This window comes from Callorhinus ursinus, unplaced genomic scaffold (assembly GCF_003265705.2).
Source record: "Callorhinus ursinus isolate GAN/ISIS: 27379988/994484 unplaced genomic scaffold, GSC_fseal_2.0 scaffold9, whole genome shotgun sequence".
Taxonomy (NCBI): domain Eukaryota; kingdom Metazoa; phylum Chordata; class Mammalia; order Carnivora; family Otariidae; genus Callorhinus; species Callorhinus ursinus.
In genome coordinates this window covers 43,374,670-43,394,642 of record NW_027397071.1, presented here as the reverse complement: position 1 = coordinate 43,394,642, position 19,973 = coordinate 43,374,670, and the positions used below count along the sequence as shown (strand labels likewise).

Below are 19,973 nucleotides of genomic sequence, written 5' to 3'. Positions count from 1 at the left end.
GGTTGTATTTTTCTTATGCTAGTACCTTTTATTTTGCTAAATATGTACGTTTAGGAACTATTATTGTTTTTTTATAAGTGTGTGCAATGCTATGTAAAGAAATTATATTGTTTATTGGTGACTCTCAGTGACTACAAACTTGGTTCTAATGCTACCTGGATCCGTCCCTCCTGATAATTATAATTAATTGCCAAGGCTCCTTTTTAAGGTCAAAGTGCCCTGGCCCCTGCCCATCACCCCACCATGATGAATCTGATCCCATTCCTTCACCTATTTGATGATATCTCTCCAACAACTCTTCCCTCCCTCCTCCATCATCTACTTTATGTTCTACTGGAAGAATGGAGGTATGTCAAAAAAACCACAGGAGCCAAATCTCAAATAACTTCCCCAAGGCCAAAGCTGGAACAATTTTTGAGCAATAAAATAACATAGCACTGGTATAAAGGAGATATGCATGAGTCCATACAGATACAATGGGAGAGCTTTTTTTACAGAATTCCAAGTGAGTAGATCGCCTTCCCCAACAGGAGTTTAATTCCCTGATCTTCACTCTGAAGGCGGACTATACTTAGTAACTTGCTTCCAAAAGATGGAGTAGGTTAAGGGGCAAATACTAACTACAATGATGAATTTGGGCAAATCCAGATATTATGTACCCCAGATATATGATGAAAAAGGTACTTTTCCTCTAATATTCTTTCCAGTTTCCCCTTCTCCCAGTCTAATCATCAGAAAAACCCACTAATTCAGAATGGGAGGTATTTTCCAAGATACCCAGTCAGTACTCCTTAAGGTTGTCAACGAACTAATGAAAAACTGTCAGACCAGAGGAGAACCGCAGAGATATGACAACTAACTGCACTGTGGTATCCTAGACTGGATCCTGGAACAGAGTAAAGGAAAAATGGAGAAAATCACATGAAATCTGGATTGTAATGAATAGTAATACATCAATGTTGGTTTCTTAGTTTTGTCAAAAGTACATGGTAATGTGTTAATGATGGTGAAAACAGGGTGGGGAGGGTATATTAGAACTGTGCAAATTTTGCAACTCTTCTGTAAATCTAAAGTTATTCCATATTAGTGTGTCTATCCACCTACCTACCTATAAATGACTGCAATTAATACCCTCTTACCAAACCACTAAGAAACACCTGACCATTCTGACTTAACATTTATCTTCTGAGACAAATTATCCGGTTATTAGAGGTGATACAGAAATTTCCCATCAGACCTGGGGGTAAATCCCCATTTAGCCATCTTGTGGCTCCCCTGGACAAGTTTTAAATTTCCTTAAGCTGTAACTTTGCTTTTTGTAGAACAGTATGTAAAGCTGACAGGGAGAATCTATCTGCCTGTGATTTATTACATACCTTAAACTTTTAATTAAAACTGCTCAATCTATTTTCCAGTTCAGGAAAGGTACAAAGTTATCTCACAACTATATCAAAAACAGGGGACAGAGTGGAGAAATTCCCTGCCTTCATACCAATACCTACACACTGGCTGTGGATGCCAGAATACAAAAGATAAGAGGGGAAGCAAAGACTTGTTTTACTTTTATAATTGTGCCTAAAGATGGTCTTGCGTTTAGAATTTGCCCTGAACTCAAACATTATTAGATACCATTCAAATACTGTTCAGATAAAAGGATTCTAAATGGGTTCTTAAGAAAATTTAGCAGTTAAAAGGGACAGCTGTTCAGTGTTAAATAGTCACAGTATTTCAAAAGTTAATTCAAGCAGCACACTATGCAGTGCTATTTTACCACATGAAATAAAGTGTGTGATGTTGTGGTAGGAAATATTCAACGAAATTTGGGTATTCTCCATTAAAAAGAAAGTCACAAAAATTTTGAGTATCCAAGGTTATATAGTTGATCATGACTCTGGTATGTTTTAAACCAAGCACTCCTATATAAACATAGGGGGATGTTATACAAAGGTAAAGGAATATGAAGAATTTAAAATGCACAATCAAAAGTAACAGGACGGTAATTAGTTTAAAAATGAACATTAACTTGGAGCTTAAAAATTCTAATTTATTTCTCACAAATGCCACTTGATGCTTGACTCACAGCTTTATTTACATTTGTCTACAGCATCATTTCCTCATGAAATGAACTAGTACAGCTTAAACCAAATGAAATCATAATCATCTGAATTGTCTGTAAACTATTAGCTAAATTTATAACCTTGCATTTGCTTAGTACAGCCAAAGTTTCAAATACAGAAAGCACAAGAATAAACCAATGGTAACATGTAGACTCTAGAAGACCATCTGGGCAATTTAGAAGGTGGACTTTCAAGAAGTCTGAGGCACAATTACAAGAGAGTAAAGGTTCTTGTGCAACCTACAGTAAACGTAGCAAAGAAAATTAAGACATAAAAAAACAAGGGGAAGTTCTTTGTAAAAATATTATCAAAATACTTCTACATAAGGTATTTTGCTTTCATCTTTAGGTTAAGTTGAAGAGAAAAATCACTCATTTTAAAATAAACAAATAATTTTGTTTGGTCTACTGAACACCTTAAAACTTTTAAATTTTTAATTGCAGTAGACAATAACTTAAAATTAAGGAAAAAAAACCCAAAAAGTGGGTACTGACCCCCATGACAAAAAGTCCCCAGCACACTGTCGATTTCCCTTAATATACTTACCTTGCATTGTCACTGAAGATACTGCTAAGAGAAACCTTTCTGTTTTTAAGCCAGAGGACATAATGGAGCTCAGGTGACCAGATTTTAATTTTGAGAAATAAAACAAACTCTGAAAGTATTTTAAGCCATAAGTAATTTCAAGTGAATAGGAACAATAAGTATTTTCTGCGTGTCATGCAGAAATAAGCATTCATTTGTTACTCAAAAGAAAATTTTATGCAGTGTTTGAACACCTCAAGGCAAATAAATGTTCACTTAAATTCACATCTCTGTTGGTCTTTCAACCAGAGAAATATACTTCTGAAGCTTTCTTTGTTCCTCATTAACTATGATTTAACTTTGTCAGCACTACCATATGTGATAACTGGGTTTTTAAAGGATATCACATAAAGCTTCTTAAAAATATTAAGATAAACATCTCGAAATAGATGTTTTTCTCATCAGTAATACCAGTAATGGAACTGGTTTTACATTTTTGCTCAAAATCATGTGTCAGGCAAGGAGAAATGAGTAACACCTCTTTCCTTCTGCAAGTCACAAGATTTTTCTTCATTAAACGTGGTGGTACAGAAAGCAAAACTGAGTAAGAGAGAGAGACAAAGATTCTAAGGCACCCTCAGCATAGGGAATTTCAAAATAAAAGTTTCCAGTTGGCTTTTTCAACTAGTTTTACCTTTTCTGATTAAGAATCACTTTGACACAGATTAACATAAACAGGTGGACTCCTTTTCCCAGAATAACATAAACAGATTGTTTCCGACTACTTTACCACAGTCTTGCCTCCATGCCCAAAGTTCAGGCAAGCCTAGGTTATCCTGTCTTCAGTCAATAGACAGTTCATATTCGGAAATGAAAAAAAAACAAGAGTTCAAATTAGGAAACAAAGTACTTTGTCATAGCTGAAATGGTTTTAAGTGAAGCAAATGGTTGTAAATAATGAATGATAGAGCATATATTTTGGGACATTATGGCTTAAAATACTATTTACTTCTAATTTCACAAATAAACACAGCTGTATTGTTCTGAAAAGCAATGAAAGGCATGCACCTCTACTAGCAGATTTAGCACTTCTGACCAAGTAAGACACCAACTTCTTAAAAAATATGCTTCATGCACTGTACTGATTTTTTTTTAAGATGTAAATTTTAATACATTATTTCTTTTTTGAACTTGAACGGGAACCAGAATGGGATGATCCAGAAGATGACCTGTGGTGCCTGTAAGACATGAGGAGAAAGGAGATAATCTAGTAAGCTAGAGTTGGCTATCCAGCATTCATTCATAAGACTGTGAGAACATAAAAAAATAAAACCTCATTATGCTGGCAAAAATAATTAACATATAAGATACAAATGTATACACATAATAACTAACTAGTGTTTAGATGTTGGATATGAGCCCAGTAATAGCATAACCTTAATTTAAAATTCTCTATAATTTACAAGTATCTTCTCTTTTCAAGATATAGCCACCTCTCAATTATTTAAGGTAATGAAGGAAAGCCTTGCAAAAATGTGTAAAATTACAGATAATATACAACAAAGGCATATAAACTTGGTAATGGAAGTGTGACTTAATCAATCCCTGTGATACACTGTAGTGTGGTAAGTCTATATGTAAAACAAATACAGCAAGGCTTCTGATTGTGTATGAAAGTATATATTCATAAATAATTACGTTTGGAAATCTAGGTCACACAAGATGATTGTACAATTAGTTATAGGGTTATATTCATGCAGCTAATATGAATAAGTCAATATATCAACCTGGGTAAAGTAGTGGTGTTCCGAGGGGTTGGCCCTGGGCTCAGGGTTGTTTAGTGTTTTCACCAATCACCTGGCTTATGGAATAGAGAACATGTTCATTAAGTTTAGATGACAACAAACTAGGGGGATTATATGTGGCTAAGATAAAAATTTGCAGAGTGGTAAGAAAGCAACAGAATGGATTTCATTCAAGTACGGAGTAATTTTTTTTACAAAGGAACAAATGCACAAAAACAACACTAGTCGTGTGTAAGCTTAATATCTAAACTTTAAAATGTGAAGCAAAATTAATCATTCTGTACAAGAAGGAATCATGAGGTAATCCTACCACTGAACCCAGCAATAATTAGATTCTACTTAATTCTTATTTTCACAAGCTGAAAGGATATGGAAAATTTGCAAAGACTACAAAGGAAATCATTAAAATGCCTATATAATTTGACATTGAGAATGTAGAGAAAGTTAATGAAACTGAGTAATTAATTAGCCTGTTGCAGAAAAGGCTAACAGATGACACCTGCACTCTCCAAATTTTAAAAATGTCAATACAAGTAAAGTGATCTAGTAAAGGTTTTTCTCTTAAAAAAAAAGATTTGGACTGCAAGATGAAAAATGTATTAGCTACAAGAACAATTTCCTTATATCCTTATAGATGAAGGGCATAAAACAATAATTTGCTGTGGAAAGGCATTTATACATATTTAAATGAGAAAAGATTTCCAATATCTAAAATAGTTAATTTTTTTTACTAGAGGCCCCAGAATTCTGATTTCTAATATTTAATGTAAAATCAATAACATAAATACATTTAAAAATCAACTTCGAAATTATTTCTACATACAGCCTCTGAATTACAATCTTAAAAGACAGAAATAACCGAGAGTTGGCTATAATAATCATATATGAAAATAAAAATTTAAACAATAAAATGACCAGATAGTGGAAGAGTGGTTTGATCTACAACTTTTCTAAGCAACCTGATCAAAGCACACAGGATAAACAAAGTAATTAATGGTTTTGAAATTCAAAGTTGAAAAGTGTAATTTAAAATTGGAACAAGGAGATAATGAAAATCTAATCCTTGACTAGGAAGTTTGATCTATTAAACACACTTAAGAACACCCATTCTTATTTCTACAGAAACCCAAACCTTTCGGGTGACCGTGATCTTGTTCGTCTTTTTTTGCGATCACCAGATGAAGAAGATCTAGAACGACTTCTCTTTCTGTTCCTCTCAGGAGATGATGATGAACTTGAATAAGATCTTTTTCGTGGGGAAGAAGAGCCCCTGTGGGACCTGGAGCTGGATCTTCATTGATTGAGAAACAAATCAAACATTTCATTAAAAGAAGAAATGAGGCAGATCATTTAGTTAACAGATAGCTCCAAAAATAAACAGGATATACAACTGAAAATTTTTTAAGAAGGAATACTTACTGCATACTCAACAGAAGACTTCTGGTTCAACCATGAAAACAATTCTATTTAAGTACAATTACTTTAATTTAATCTTTTTAACATTCTAAGTGTTCATCACTTATAATTAAAAACCAGCTTAATAAAGAAGAATTTTTTTTTTTAACTTAAGGCTTTCATTTTAAAGTATACATAAATAACAAAACCAAAAGGTAAACGCATTTGCATGACTCTATGTCTAGAAAACATACTCCCATTTGGGAAACAAACTTGTATGTTATATACAACTTCCTGAGGCAAATAAACATAACAATTCCTTGAGGAATTATGCAACTTATTAGTTAAGTTGCTATACAAAAGGCAGGGATAAGGGAGAGCAATGAGAAAGAACTATTAAACTACCAAATAATCAAAGAAAAATAAAATGAATAACTTTAAAACTTTGATTTATATTAACAATCTTTATTTTTATGAAGGACTACTATTCATGAAGTATGAAGTGTTGACATTCACATGTTTCAGGTAGAAGTAAATGTGCAAATGTTTAAATGCAAATTTTTTTCTTCATTTACATATTTTGGTTGAAGGAATTTAGCTCAAACTTCCCAAAAAATTCACCTTTGGGCTTAAAATAAAATCAGAAAGCCCAAAAGGAGAATTCTTTGGAAAGTTATAAGCAATGAAAAAAATGTTTGGGAAGAACATGAAGGCTGTTCTGTAAATCTGAATTCTAGTACTTCCCAAAGGGAACTAGGACTTAAGGATCTTCACCTAAGCAGCACTTAAAGTACTAAAACATTGATAATAAATAACAACAATCAACTCACTTGCTCTCCATTTTGTATTGGCTTAATACAAGCTTGCGTATCATTCTTTCTTCCTTTAATGTTAAACTGCAATTGCCCTCTAGTACTACAGATTTGGCTCTACTAAGCAATTATTTTTACCAAAAAACTATCATTAAACTTCAGTGTGAATTTCCACACAAGTGGAATTTTAGTCATTTTCTATTCTTGTTAGATGTTTTAAATAAATGATCAATAAATCAACTTAAAGGGCAGCGTATTCTGACCAAATTTAGGAAAAAAACTTCAAGTAAACACTAATGTTTCATTTGCTTCTTCACAAACTGTTTCCCTCTACAGGTTGGACTAAATGCAACCTGAAGTTAACAGCAATGCTTACTTAAGACCACATCCTACCTAAACTAACCAACCATACGTATTTTTTTTTAACCAACCATACTTCTTGATTTAATTTGTAAAATTTAAGAGGAGTGCTTGTTCTATATATAATACTTATGTATAACATTTTATATTTATAATTCTATAATATTTTGTACAATATTACCAAAAAATGGAAACATTCCAGAAACTTTATCTGATATAAATGACAAAACAGTTTCTGTAAATACTGAAACAACTGCCCTACAAAACAAAATCTGTTTTTTTTTTTTTTAAAGATTTTATTTATTTATTTGAGAGAGAGAGCACATGAGAAGGGGGAGGGTCAGAGGGAGAAGCAGACTCCCTGCAGAGCAGGGAGCCCGATGAGGGACTCGATCCAGGAACTCCAGGATCATGACCTGAGCCAAAGGCAGTTGCTTAACCAACTGAGCCACCCAGGCGCCCAACAAAATCTGTTTTGAGGCAAGGTTAATTTTCTTCCTTTTAAGAACATAGTAAACTTTTTCTTTTCTTTGCATATCTCTAACTTTATCTGAACTATTATTGCAAATATGATTTTTAATGGACTAGAGATCTGGTGATAGGACTTGGCTCCATCTTTCTATTTCATCACATTTTAGCTAACACAAAAATAACAAACCTTGCATTATGCAAAATAGCAACCTTAATTCAATCATGGGAATGTCTTGGCACACTGCTGGCAATGGAAACATCTCATGGTGAGAAAATTAAGCTGAGGCAAGTGCATTAGTTTTCTAATGCTAAAATAAAATTGACAAATAGAAGCAAAATAAGAGGAAAAAAGCAGCAACGCCTTCTGCAGCCTTTAAATATTTTTTCTCTCTGCTTTACAGAGAGATGCTACCTCATTCACCTTGATTTCGACCCACGAGATCTCGAACGTTCTCTGGAACTGGAACGAGATCTTGACTGCGAACTGGAAGAACTTCTTGAACGGGACCTGGAACAACATGGAAGGATTTTTTTTTCCAGGACCACTTAAATGAACTTTGTGAAATGAACACTGAAAGAAAAATATATGTTAGAGTTCATTTTCATATAAAAAGACAACTATTTGAGATATATATTTTCAAAACACAGTATTTTAAGGTAACTAAACAAAATGTTTAGTTTTAAACATTTTGTTTAAATATTTATGCCCAAAGTTAATTAAAAAAAAATCAACTATCACTTTCCAAGTTTGACTAAATTACTCCAAAAATCAAATTGTACAAATAAATACACTAAGCATTATCTCACTTAATATTGAATACTTTCTGTTCACAAATAATTTTTAAAGCAACCCAGGACTTACACAACCAGGAATACTGAATGCTGCTGTTTATAATTTAACTTCTCTGATAGATCTCTATCAATTTCCCTAATAAAATTCCTTCTGTTTCCTTAGTCTCTAGCTAGTATGACACTTTAAGTATGACATGTGTATGTTTGTTTAACTGCTATGTTTTTCTGTCTACTCAAAGGTTAGAGAGTTAAAGAGAAAATACACTAACAATCCTGTCATTGTCTTAGGTAATTATATTATTGAAAAATGATACAAGGGGAGATAGATATGGCCCACTTAAATTTTAACAATCACAAATGAAAAAAAATTCATGGGGCGCCTGGGTGGTTCAGTTGTTAAGCGTCTGCCTTCAGCTCAGTTCATTGAGCCCTGCACTGGGCTCCCTGCTCCGCAGGAAGCCTGCTTCTCCCTCTCCCACTCTCCCTGCTGTGTTCCCTCTCTCGCTGTGTCTCTGTCACATAAATAAAATCTTTAAAAAAAAAAAAGAAATAAAATTCACTTATTAACCTAATATATACCATTAATTTATCCCTTAAAATACCTTGTAGAAAAAGATTACTATTACATTTACATCTTAAAATTACTGTATTATCACTCCTATAAGCTTTCAGGCTTTATAGTACTCAAACAAAAATTATCTGTTAGGTACTCAATTAGCTAATATTTTTATCCCTAAATACCATTAAAATTCATGGCCCATGGCTTCACTGCATTGTGAATAGAATTCTTCAAGGGAACATTGTCTACATAAGGTACTGCTTTTGCTCACCTAAAATTTTCATTGTTGACTATGCAACCAGGTAATATTTATTAAAATTTTACATTACCAGCAAAATAATACTCAAGTACAACACCAACTAAACGCTTTTTCCTGGACATCTCAACACCATGAGCATTAAGCCAACAAACTAATATGTCTGAATTTGCTCCTTTACTCAAAATACCTCTATCAAAGTAAATTATTAAAACACTACATTAAGCAATTAGTGTCTAGAAAATTTCTATATTAGCCTTTAACATGAGTGAAAATATAAATCTTCACACTTTAAAGTTCCTAAATGTATACTACCTATTTACATAATTAAGCATCAATGTATATAATGGTTTAAATGAATTTTTAAAGTCTATTTAATAAAAGGCATGGTGCTAAAAATGGACCAAGGAAGTTTCACATTAAAACTTTGCATTTCTGAAAATACTAGACAATAACTTCATGGCGCTAAGAAAAAATTATTTTGGAAATGTGGACTTGAATGAAATCTCTAAAATAAAAAGGAAAGCTTATTCAGTCAAGAAAAACAAAATTTATAAATAAAGAAGTTAGATACTGACATTTTGACTGGTGTTACCCTTGACCTGTACCCGTTTACCTGGACCTAGACCTTGAACTTGAGGGGGAGGATGAGCGTGATGAAGATCGTGAATGTGAAGATCGAGACTTTGAGCGACTTCGTCTATTAGATTTCTTTTTATTACTATCTTCTTCTTCACTGGCATCAAGATTATATTTTGAGAGATCAGCATCATCTTCATCCTCATCCTAATAAAAATTCAATTATGTAGACATTTGTATATTAATACTATCTACTAGGAATGATGAACAGTTCTGTGTACTGGACATCTCCATATGGATATACAGTATCATCAACAGATGTATGGTATCATCGACATCTCAGCAAATTCTCAATCCTAAAATCTGCCTACTATATTTCTCATCTCAGCTAAACAGGCTATCTTAGACTTTACAGTGAAGTAAACCTAAAAGTCGTACCTATTTCTTCTTTTTCTGTCACAATGTATTACCAAATAAGCTGTAAAGAATTTTCATTTTTATCCCTTAAAAGTCCTTGAATCCCCCTTTAGTCTAAGTTCACAACTTTGCTCTTTTCTCCCATATATTACCGTATAACCTCTCACGTAGTCTCCCTAACTCTAGTAATCCATTCTGCCTCCCTAGTATCTTAATATATTGACAGTCACCACTCTGAAACAGATCAGATTTGATCTCATTAAGAAACAAGCTTTAAAAATTGTTCCACATTTATTTGTTTAGTTGCATCTGAGGACTTCTTATGATTAGACCTCAAGTGTATCCTTAATCTGGATGTATACATCAGATCATAAAACTTTATACTCTGGACTTAGAATGAACACCACCTGACCTGATGGTGGTGTTCATCCCTCTCACCACATTCTCCCCTCTGCTCTAACATTTATGCATGATTTTTTGATGTTGTTTGTTTCTTTCCTATTTAAACTTTTACTTGCTGTTCTCTGCCTGAACGTGCTCTGACCACAGGTCTTATGGCCAGCACCTAATATCATTCTATCATTCAAGGTCTCAGCTCAAATTTCACCCTCAGTAATCTCTCCATCCACTGAAACCAAAGTAGCTCTGCTCATGATCTGTTATCACATTTATCTTTACAATACCATTGCTATCTAAACTGTCTTGTTCATTTATGTCTTTCTCCTTGAGAATTGAAGTTCCATTAAAAGAAGGATGGCTCTGTCTCCATTATTATTGTATCTCCAGAGCCAGAAGAGTGCTTGGCAGAGTGAAGCCTGAAACCTTTTTGAGAACAAATGAATACATAAAACGTACCTTCACTACTGGACAAAGACCATTGGAAAGATTCATGTTATATCATAGCTCAATTAAGGCCAAAGGGAAATAAGACAAGGAAATCATTTACCTCATCTAATTTATATTTAGAAAGATCTTCATCCTCATCCTCTTCTTCTCCCTCAGATTCTTTATCTTCAACTTCCTTTAAAATAGATGCAGGACCAACTGCCTTCCCTCTGTATTTTTTCTTTTTACGTCCAAACTAGAGGAAAAGTTTCATATTTCTGTTAGCTGAAAATGTTTTAAAATTACTACTTTTTCTAAGAAATTACTTTTATATACTTAAGTCAATAAATATTTTCAAGTTAATTGTAACAATTATATATTTAAGTTAGGACTTCTTAAAAAATGGTAAGCTGCCTTAAAGAATACAAAGTATACTTATAAAAAAATACATTTATTATGTCTTTGCATGTAAGATATTTTTTACGTTTTCTAATTTGTGTTCAACCTGCACACTAATGTATAGCTTACCTCATCATATTCACCATCAGATTCTTCTCTTTCTATATATTCAACATTTTCTCTTTCATTAAAACCACCACCATAGCCTAAAAAGGGAAGGGGCATAAACTGTTACCCTATGACAATTCATTAAAATAACAAAAACATGTCAAAATCACCTCCAAGCAACAGAAAAAAAGAAAAATCTCATAAATGACATTTGCCTAGCTAGTAAATTACTAGTTTTAAAAAAGCATACTAAAAAGTATCACTACAGAGAACAGTGTCAAAGTTACATACTTTGGCTGAAAAAGCCCTGCTGCTACATTTCTAGCTCTTCTCAATTTTAAAATGTCCTGTATGACTTAGACTATGCATGCAATACATGGGTGGAAAACATCTCCTCAAATCTATGCTATAACCAAGTTTTGAAACAACTTTCTTCTGTACTTTATCGTAATTCTTCTGAGAGGAGTGGGCTCAGTAAGAACTAAGAATCAAATTTCACTGATTACCAGCCGCAGATAGACCGTAATCTTTTGATATGTTGAAATTTTGCTGGAATAAAATGTAGCCAATGTTCAGAATGTTCCTAATCATATAAATACAATGACATAATAAAGGTCACCCAAACTGGTTTTAATACAACTATTTTTAATATATTGTTCAAAGTAGGCACTAAACTTTTAAACTGAAAATAGTCTATTAAAAAGTAGTCAAGATCAGCAAACCACTATTCTTTGATATCACAACATCTATAATTGGATTGACCGTTTTTTGACACAAGCTTAAGAGAAACTGGAGTTAATTTTAGAGAAAGAGTGAGATTTTGAATAAATCTCCCACTGAAAAAATAGTAAGACATTATGTCAGCAAGAGCAACATTATCTAACTACTACTGCACATACTGTAGAGCAGTATCAGCACATAAAGGCAGTGATTCCAAGATGTAAGGATTTCATAAACGAGCAAAACACTAAATAAATTTATGAACAAAAAAGTATTTTTAAAGAACTTAGGATATGTGTCTTTAAAATTATCAATCATGGGCTTAAAAAATGATCAATTACCCTATCATTTTATAAGAGACACAAATAGTAGAAGGAATAGAACTATCCCAACAAAATAATGTAATAAATTTAACTTTCTTAAAAAAAAAATCACATTCATCTTATCTTCATTAGAGTTTGTACCAGTGAAAACTGCAATGTGTAGGTGCTTATCCCTGAAATACTTGCATGTGATCCCTTTCTTCCTCCTCCTACCTTATTTCAGAGACAATATGGATTTCAATTGTGTTATACATGAATTTCCTTTTGCTTCTGTGAGTGGATTAAATAGCAGTAACAACTTTTCCTTACTAAAATCTTGGCTCTAGCTTTTCAGAAATTAAATATAAAAAGAGAAAATCAAGTACAAACATGATGAACCTCAAGGAAACGGCTCATATTCAATGCTAATTTTAGATTACAAATACTGTAGAAAGTTATAATTCAATGTAGTTTGTTACCTCTAGATATGTTTAATGTTATATCAGTATGTCCTGGGATTAAGGTATGAGTAATGTAATAAACAACAAATTTTAAAAGATGACTAATAATAAAGAGCTAAGCTTCAAACTACGTAAAGTAGGAGAAAAACAAAATTTCACAGGATCTAGATGGAAAATAAGTCATTTTAAGAGATGATTAATAATAAAGAACTAAACTCTAAAAACTTAAAAGGAAAAAAAACTAAAACAAAAACAAACCAAAAAAATCCACAGGATTTAGATGGGAATTAATTCACATATGGGGGGGGAAAAAGGACAGTGAACAAATATAATGCAAAATCATGACTACCTTCAGGTCAGTAGTACAGAAAAATGCCTGATAAACTAGACTGTTATATGTGAAAATGTGTAAAAATATTAAAACAATCCTATTTAAATTCAATAGTTGGGCTTTTAGAGTTCTTTGTTCCCATTTAAGTAACTTGCAGCTGAAAAATGACATAGCAAATAAATTAGGATTTAGAAAGTGAACTGTAATTCACAAGTAATTTTGCACAGCCATGTTAAAAAAATTACTTTGTTTCAAAAAAGATTTTATTTGAGAATGAGAGAGAGAACAGGAGCCTGGGGAGGGCAGAGGGAGAGGCAGACTCCCTTAGCAGGGAGCCCGATGTGGGACTTGAATCAGGACCCCAGGACCATGACCTGAGCCGAAAGCAGCCGCTTAACCGACAGAGCCACCCAGGCGCCCTGTCAATTTACTTTAAAATGAATATCATAGCAAATACAAAGCTATTCTCGTGTTCTCATATAGGCTACAGGAAAATGAACTTAATTTTTGACAAGAACATTACTGAAGTATTTTATTTGAAGGGATAATGCAGAAGTCAGCAATCTTTCAGTAGCACATCAAGTTTTCTTTTACGCACAGACTATCCCACGTTTAGGAAATGTTCCCCAGAACCTCGGACTTCCTTATTAAAAATAGTAGAGACACTGGAGAGCAATGCTCTAGGTTATTTCACACCTTCAACTGTGACTAGTTATAGCCAGAGAAGTGGGAAAGGGTCAAGACACCAGAATCACAGAAGAAAATACTGAGTAAAGGAAAAGTGAGAAGACCTCAAACTTTGAAGACTTCAGTTGCTCTTGCAATAGTGGAACTTTAAAGGAAGAGTCACAAATTAAGCTTTTACTTTGGAAAACAAAATAAAACAAAACATCTCTGGCTGCCAACGGGGCAGGGAGGCAGAATATGTACAGACACCAGCTAAGGGGCTAGTTCTCCAAGACAAGATATAGTGGTATTCCTATCTAGGGGAGTGGTGGAAAAGAATTTTGGAGGGAATAGAGGAGAAATGAAGGAGTTACTAAGCACATCTAGATTTCTGGTTTATGCAACAAGCATACGGTGGGTAGTACTAATCATGAGAAAGAGATCACTAGAAGAGGGCCAGGTCCTGGGAGAAAATCATGCGGTCAGTTTGGATATAGTAAGTTTGACATTTACATGATAATGCTGAATAGGCAGCTGAATATATGGCTCAAAGAAGTCTCAACTGAAGACATACATCTGAGTATTATGGTGTGCCGAAAATTACTTAAACTTAGGGCTTAGAAAAAAATGCCTAGAAAATAAAGGGCAAAGAAAGCTTAGAGACTGGACCCTGAAGATACTCAACAAACATTCTGTGGCCAGGCAGAAGATGATGAATCTAAAAAGGACACAAATAAACTACCAGAGGTGTGGGGAGAAAAAAAATAAAAATTAAAACATATACTTCAGAGGTGAAGAAAGAAAAAAAAAAAAGGGAGACTCTTATTAGAAGGCCCCAACCTACCCAATTAATATAAAGGCTAAGAATGAGAAGAGTGGGGTAAGATTTGAGGATTGAAGAAAAAATATCTAGGACACTGGACTATAATCTCACATGAGAGAATATTATTAAACAAACAAAAAACAAAACAAAAACACACCAAAAAATGGGGGGAATAAAAAAAGAATTTCTGTTGCAGTTTTGAAGGGCTAGGTCCAGATGATTCTGGAAGGGCTAATGGGTCTCATAACCGCAGAAACCACACAGTGGAAGTGATCTGAAGTTCTCAAGGAAAAGAAAACAGGGAAGTAGTTTAGTAAGTCTAAGTCTGACAATGATAACTATATATAGAAGAAAGACTTTGATTATATGATGTATGAGTCGCTACATGATAAAATCAGATTTGATAATGTGGTTGAGCTAACTGCTGATAACTGAAAAACTATATTCGATTAGGTAAATATTTTCATCTCACCACAGAGAACACACAAAGCCAATGGTAACCTATTACTTAGACCAATGGTTACCAAACACCATCCTAATCACCTACAGATTTTTGGGACACACACCCAAAGAGCATTCATAGGTCTGTTTTGAAGTCTGTTTTTAAAAAAGTTTCTCAAATGACACCAAGACACAGCCAAATTTGGGAATTCCTGCCTAATCGTTAGACAATTATCTTAAAAGGTGCCTCTCTGCCCTTCCTAATGTCACTATTTGTTAGCATAGGACTCTGTAACACTGTACTTCGTAAACTGTGATACTATTAAACAAGATGACCTTTCTTGGGTATGAGAAAAATATCAAGATAAAAACCTAAGGGCAGAACAGACAGAATCCTCAACTACTATGCTCTTATAAGAGAAGGTGATAGAATTGTTAATTACTTTTTCTTTCTTTTAAAATCATTTAGTTAGAATGTGATTGTATTTTACCTGTTCTTTCTTCTAACTTAGCATACTTTGGAGTATTACACATGTTACACTCTGATCTTCTGGCCCAATTCACATTACTGCATCTTTAGAAGAGAAAAATACCAGATTAGTAGTCTATAATGCAATATAAGAAAAAAAGTAAATTTTTAGACATTCCAGAATTTTAATAAAAACTAGGATGAAATCACTACCATAAAGCAATGTTTATTAAGAATACTGCAAAGAAAATGTACCACTAGCGCACATTTTCTAAAGAGAAAATATGGATTCCGACGAAAGACTGAACTATTTAAGCAGAGAAGCAAAAGCTATACAGTTTGAAGAGTGCCTTTGTCATTTTTTCAAAAATGAGGCAAATTATACCTACACAGATTTTGATGCTTTAGAGGGAAAATTCATTTTAAATTAAAGGTTTCACTAATTTTTCAGTCTCCAAATTCACCTCAAAGAACAGTAAAGTTATACCTTCCAAATAAAGTTAAATTTGTTTTTGAGGAGTAAGTGCAAGGACTGAATTTCACAGCATATCAAATCCAGTGATTTAATCTGTTGGAAAATTCTCCAATACAAATTTAATATCTACAGGATCAGAAATTTATGAAAACCCTCTTCTGATTCAGTCCTTTTATATATATGTGATTCATCTGCACAACAGAAAACATAGAAGTTGGAGAAAAATCTATACAGAACTTGAAAATCAAAAGTATTATGGAAAAACTACCTAACGAGAGATAGTTATAGCAAAGTTACGATTCTAAAACTATTTTGTAAACAAGCAAAATGAATTTTGTAGTGTATTTTTGTATTAATGATAGAGGCTGAAAATTTTTGACATTTTTCAATAGAAACAAGTAGGTTTTGGTAGTTTTAAATAGCCTTTCTTTTTTTTGGGAATGCAAGCTTACCTTAAGCATTCATTAACTACTATACATAATCCATCACAGTAAAAACTAATACTATCATTAAAAAATGAGAATTTAAAAATTCTTTACACTTCTCTATCAGATACGGACTAAACAATCAACCTATGTTTGATTTAAAAGGTTTCCTTGGTTTGTCAATGTGACTAGTAAGAACTGGAAATATTAACAAGTAGTGGCTAGACATATTATTATGGAAGAAAAAGTGGATAATTTAAAACACATACGTTTTGCACTGCCAGTCATTAGCACTAAAAAGGCCTCGGCTCTTTTCTGCAAGTGTCTTCCCTATTTCAGTACCCCCAGCTTTCATCATCTTAGCCTCAGTTGTTTTCTCTGAAAATAGAGGAAAATAATGCATTATGAATCTGGGGAAATTAAAAAAATAATCTGTATATAGTCGTAATAGAGCTTCCTTAAATGCTTACCCCGACCACATCTATTACAGCTGGTTCTTCTGGCAAAGTTTACATTTCCACATCTGAAAATAAAGAAAAGAAATAGAGAGATATTATTTAAATCTACAGAATTTTTTAAAAGTTCTATATGCACAACTTTTAATGTGTCCTTACTATACACCTATATCCAGAACTTCTAACGCCATCTCAAATTACAAACAAACAAAAACAAAAAACCAACCCCCACCCCATTCTCGCAATGTAGGTGGAAAAAATGTAAGATTTAAAATCACAAGGACAGGATAAAAAACTCCAATCTTTCACTAACTGGTTAGTCATTTAGGATCTCTGTGTTTCAGTGTTCTATTAGTACCTATCATTGATTATAACAAAATCCCCTTGGCAAAGGTAATGTAAGATAGGATTCCACTTCAACAATTTTTTACTGAGAGGCACTGAGAGTTAAAACAACTTCACAATAAATCCTAGTATAGAAAATAAGAAGATATATACAAAAATGTGTTAAGTAGTATAAAAAATACATAATCCTAAAGATGGACCAAGGGGTAAAATAAAGATAAATCAGAGACGGTTTCATGGATCTTGACAAAACAATCTTTTTACAAGCTGGAGATAACAATGTAAAGAAGATAGGTTATACTAACTAAAAATATAAATAGGTTCAATAATTACAAGGAAATGGGAGTTTTCTGGGGGTATTTATCAAACCTCTGAAACCTAGTTGAAAGAAATAACCACAAGCAATAAATTCAACATGGTGCAACACAACACAGTATGACTTGTTTATATTCAGCAAACTTAATTAAAAACAAGAAAATTATCATGTGCACTAACAATGATAGTCTTAAAAATGCATCTGTATATTGGTAAAAGCATGTTAAAAGCTCTGAATGACATGCAAAGCTTAAGTTTTAAAAAGCTGATTTCTTTTAGGTGTTATACTAGCATGAAATAAACATGTGAATTATGGAATGGGTATAAAGTAAGCATTCCATATAATTTTTAGATTTTTTTCCCCCATAAAAAATATGCCTTGTGACCCAAATAAGCATTGAAAATATATCAAATATATCCTAAACATACACACTGTAGAAATAATACTCTATTCACATAATTGTAAGGGAGTTGAATGTACTCTCTTAGACCTACTTCAAATATCTGCATATGCTGTCATAATGACACCATCAAAGGCACATCATTCTACAAGTAACCAACAACACAAAAATCACAAGTTGTTTATCTTTTTAATGTTTTCAATAGTCTGTATCACTTAGAGCAATGCTATTCATAGCATATGAATTTGTTCTATTCAATACTGTCAGGTTGACCTGATCCTTCAGTTCATCTCAATCTTTACCAAATGAGCCACCCATTTATTATGAAATAAACGCAACAATATTTCATTTAAACTACTTAAAGTGTGGATAGAAGTCAAATTTTGGGGAAATACGGATTTAATGTCCTTTAAGGACAGTAAGTGATTTAACTTTTCTAAAACTACTACTGATAGCTATCAATTAAGAGTATTCACATTTGGTATATTTTGTTGCTCTACACACTATCTATACTATCATGTATTCACTAAAAGGGAGCTATTCTATGCCAGTCTTTTAGTAAAGTTAAATAACCTACTTACGTGGTCTGTAAGCAAGAGAACTGGAATTAAACCCACTTTTGTTTGCTTCAAAGTTTCTCCTCTTTACTACCATGAACTCTACACTTGTGGCTAACTTAAGAAGAAATCAAAACATTTTTATTTGAATGTGAGTTGTGCATTCAATTTTTTGGACAATTACTTTCCATGCTCAAATAGGTACATTTATTTGAACACCCTTCAAAAGAATCTGGCAATTTAATAGAGCACACTGGCTTCAGCAACAATGTCAAACAGCTCAGCCACTAAAACACGTGCTTCTCTGCTGCAGTAATCTCCAGGGCTGAACAGCCAAAAACACAGGCCTCTCGGCTCTAACGAGGCGATACTGTGGGGAAATTAAAGATCAATAAAGAGAAAAAAGTCAAAATTTCCTAAATCAAAGAAGGGTAGTGTTTGGACGGGGGGCAGATACAAACAGTAGGGAAGAAAGCTGAAATTAAAAACTAAAAAACCAAGGCAAATTATGAGAAGCAAAAAGACGAGTTCGAGAAAGCAGCTTCCCGCGAACGAGAGTAAAGTTCTGCAGGAAAAAGTCACGTGGGGCATATCCAATCGCAAGCTGGCCTCCACTCTGGAGATTTCCTTATCGCGGAAACCTGGCCGAGGCGGGGGTGGGGTGTGGGGGCAAAAGGCAGGCCATCTCGCTCTCGAAAAAGAGGGGCTGCCTTGGAGAGACAATGTCGAGGAAACGTGGAGACATACTCAACACAAAGGCTCCCGAAAAGAGCTCATCGAGAAGAGACCGGAGTCTCCTTCCCGCCTGGAAGCTGGCGGTTCGCCGCCTCAACCCGGCTTGAGGTACCGGAGACCTTAAGAACGGAAAACGCCGAGCGAACCTGGGAAAGCTTCTACCGATAAACCCTTCCCCAGTTCAGGACCCTTCATGAACTCACTTTTTGTCAGGGCAAATCCAGTCACCGTCACTGACTCGGAAATTCTTCGTCGACATCTTGGACGCCGCCACCACAACCACCCGCAGCTACGTCTTCGCAGGAGGAAGCGGGCTGGGGACTTTCGGCACTCTGGGGCTGTCCCCATGACGCCTGACTCCGACGCACCACTGCACCAGGGCTTGATAATGAGGACGCTCGGCCGAGACTGAGTGTGAACGTTGTAGTCCAGAGTAAGATGCCTGTGCGATTGTTTCCTGGCCGAGAGAGTTATGGTGCAAATGTATTCTTTGGAGCTAAAGTAACAGGCGCCGCAGGGTCAGCCCAGGCTGGAGGCCTTCGTGGCACTGGAAGCCTCAGAGAGCCCCCTACAGGCGGGAGGACCCGAAAGGAAAATACTTCCGCTCATATGGGCGGAGCTAGGGAGCCTAG

The 19,973-nt window shown here is 34.2% G+C and overlaps 1 protein-coding gene across 3 annotated transcripts; it reads right to left on the bottom strand.

Annotated features, from left to right (window-relative positions):
* Window positions 1-2,023: 2,023 nt before the first annotated feature.
* ZRANB2 (zinc finger RANBP2-type containing 2) lies at window positions 2,024-19,668 on the bottom strand. 3 transcript variants are annotated; one of them, XM_025871845.2, is made up of 11 exons: window positions 19,545-19,668; window positions 17,004-17,056; window positions 16,803-16,911; window positions 15,656-15,738; window positions 11,442-11,518; window positions 11,035-11,169; window positions 9,709-9,878; window positions 7,907-7,993; window positions 5,580-5,738; window positions 4,430-4,503; window positions 2,024-3,880 (listed from the first exon to the last, which is right to left on the bottom strand). In XM_025871845.2, the coding sequence occupies exons 1-10, from the start codon at window positions 19,598-19,600 to the stop codon at window positions 4,470-4,472; spliced, it is 963 nt and encodes a 320-aa protein (XP_025727630.1). In that variant the 5' UTR covers window positions 19,601-19,668; the 3' UTR covers window positions 2,024-3,880; window positions 4,430-4,469. The 3 variants fall into 3 exon arrangements, 2 of the variants coding, with proteins under 2 accessions (XP_025727630.1, XP_025727629.1); XR_012379410.1 differs by having other exon boundaries at window positions 3,814-3,880; window positions 4,430-4,499; XM_025871844.2 differs by lacking the exon at window positions 4,430-4,503.
* Window positions 19,669-19,973: the final 305 nt, after the last annotated feature.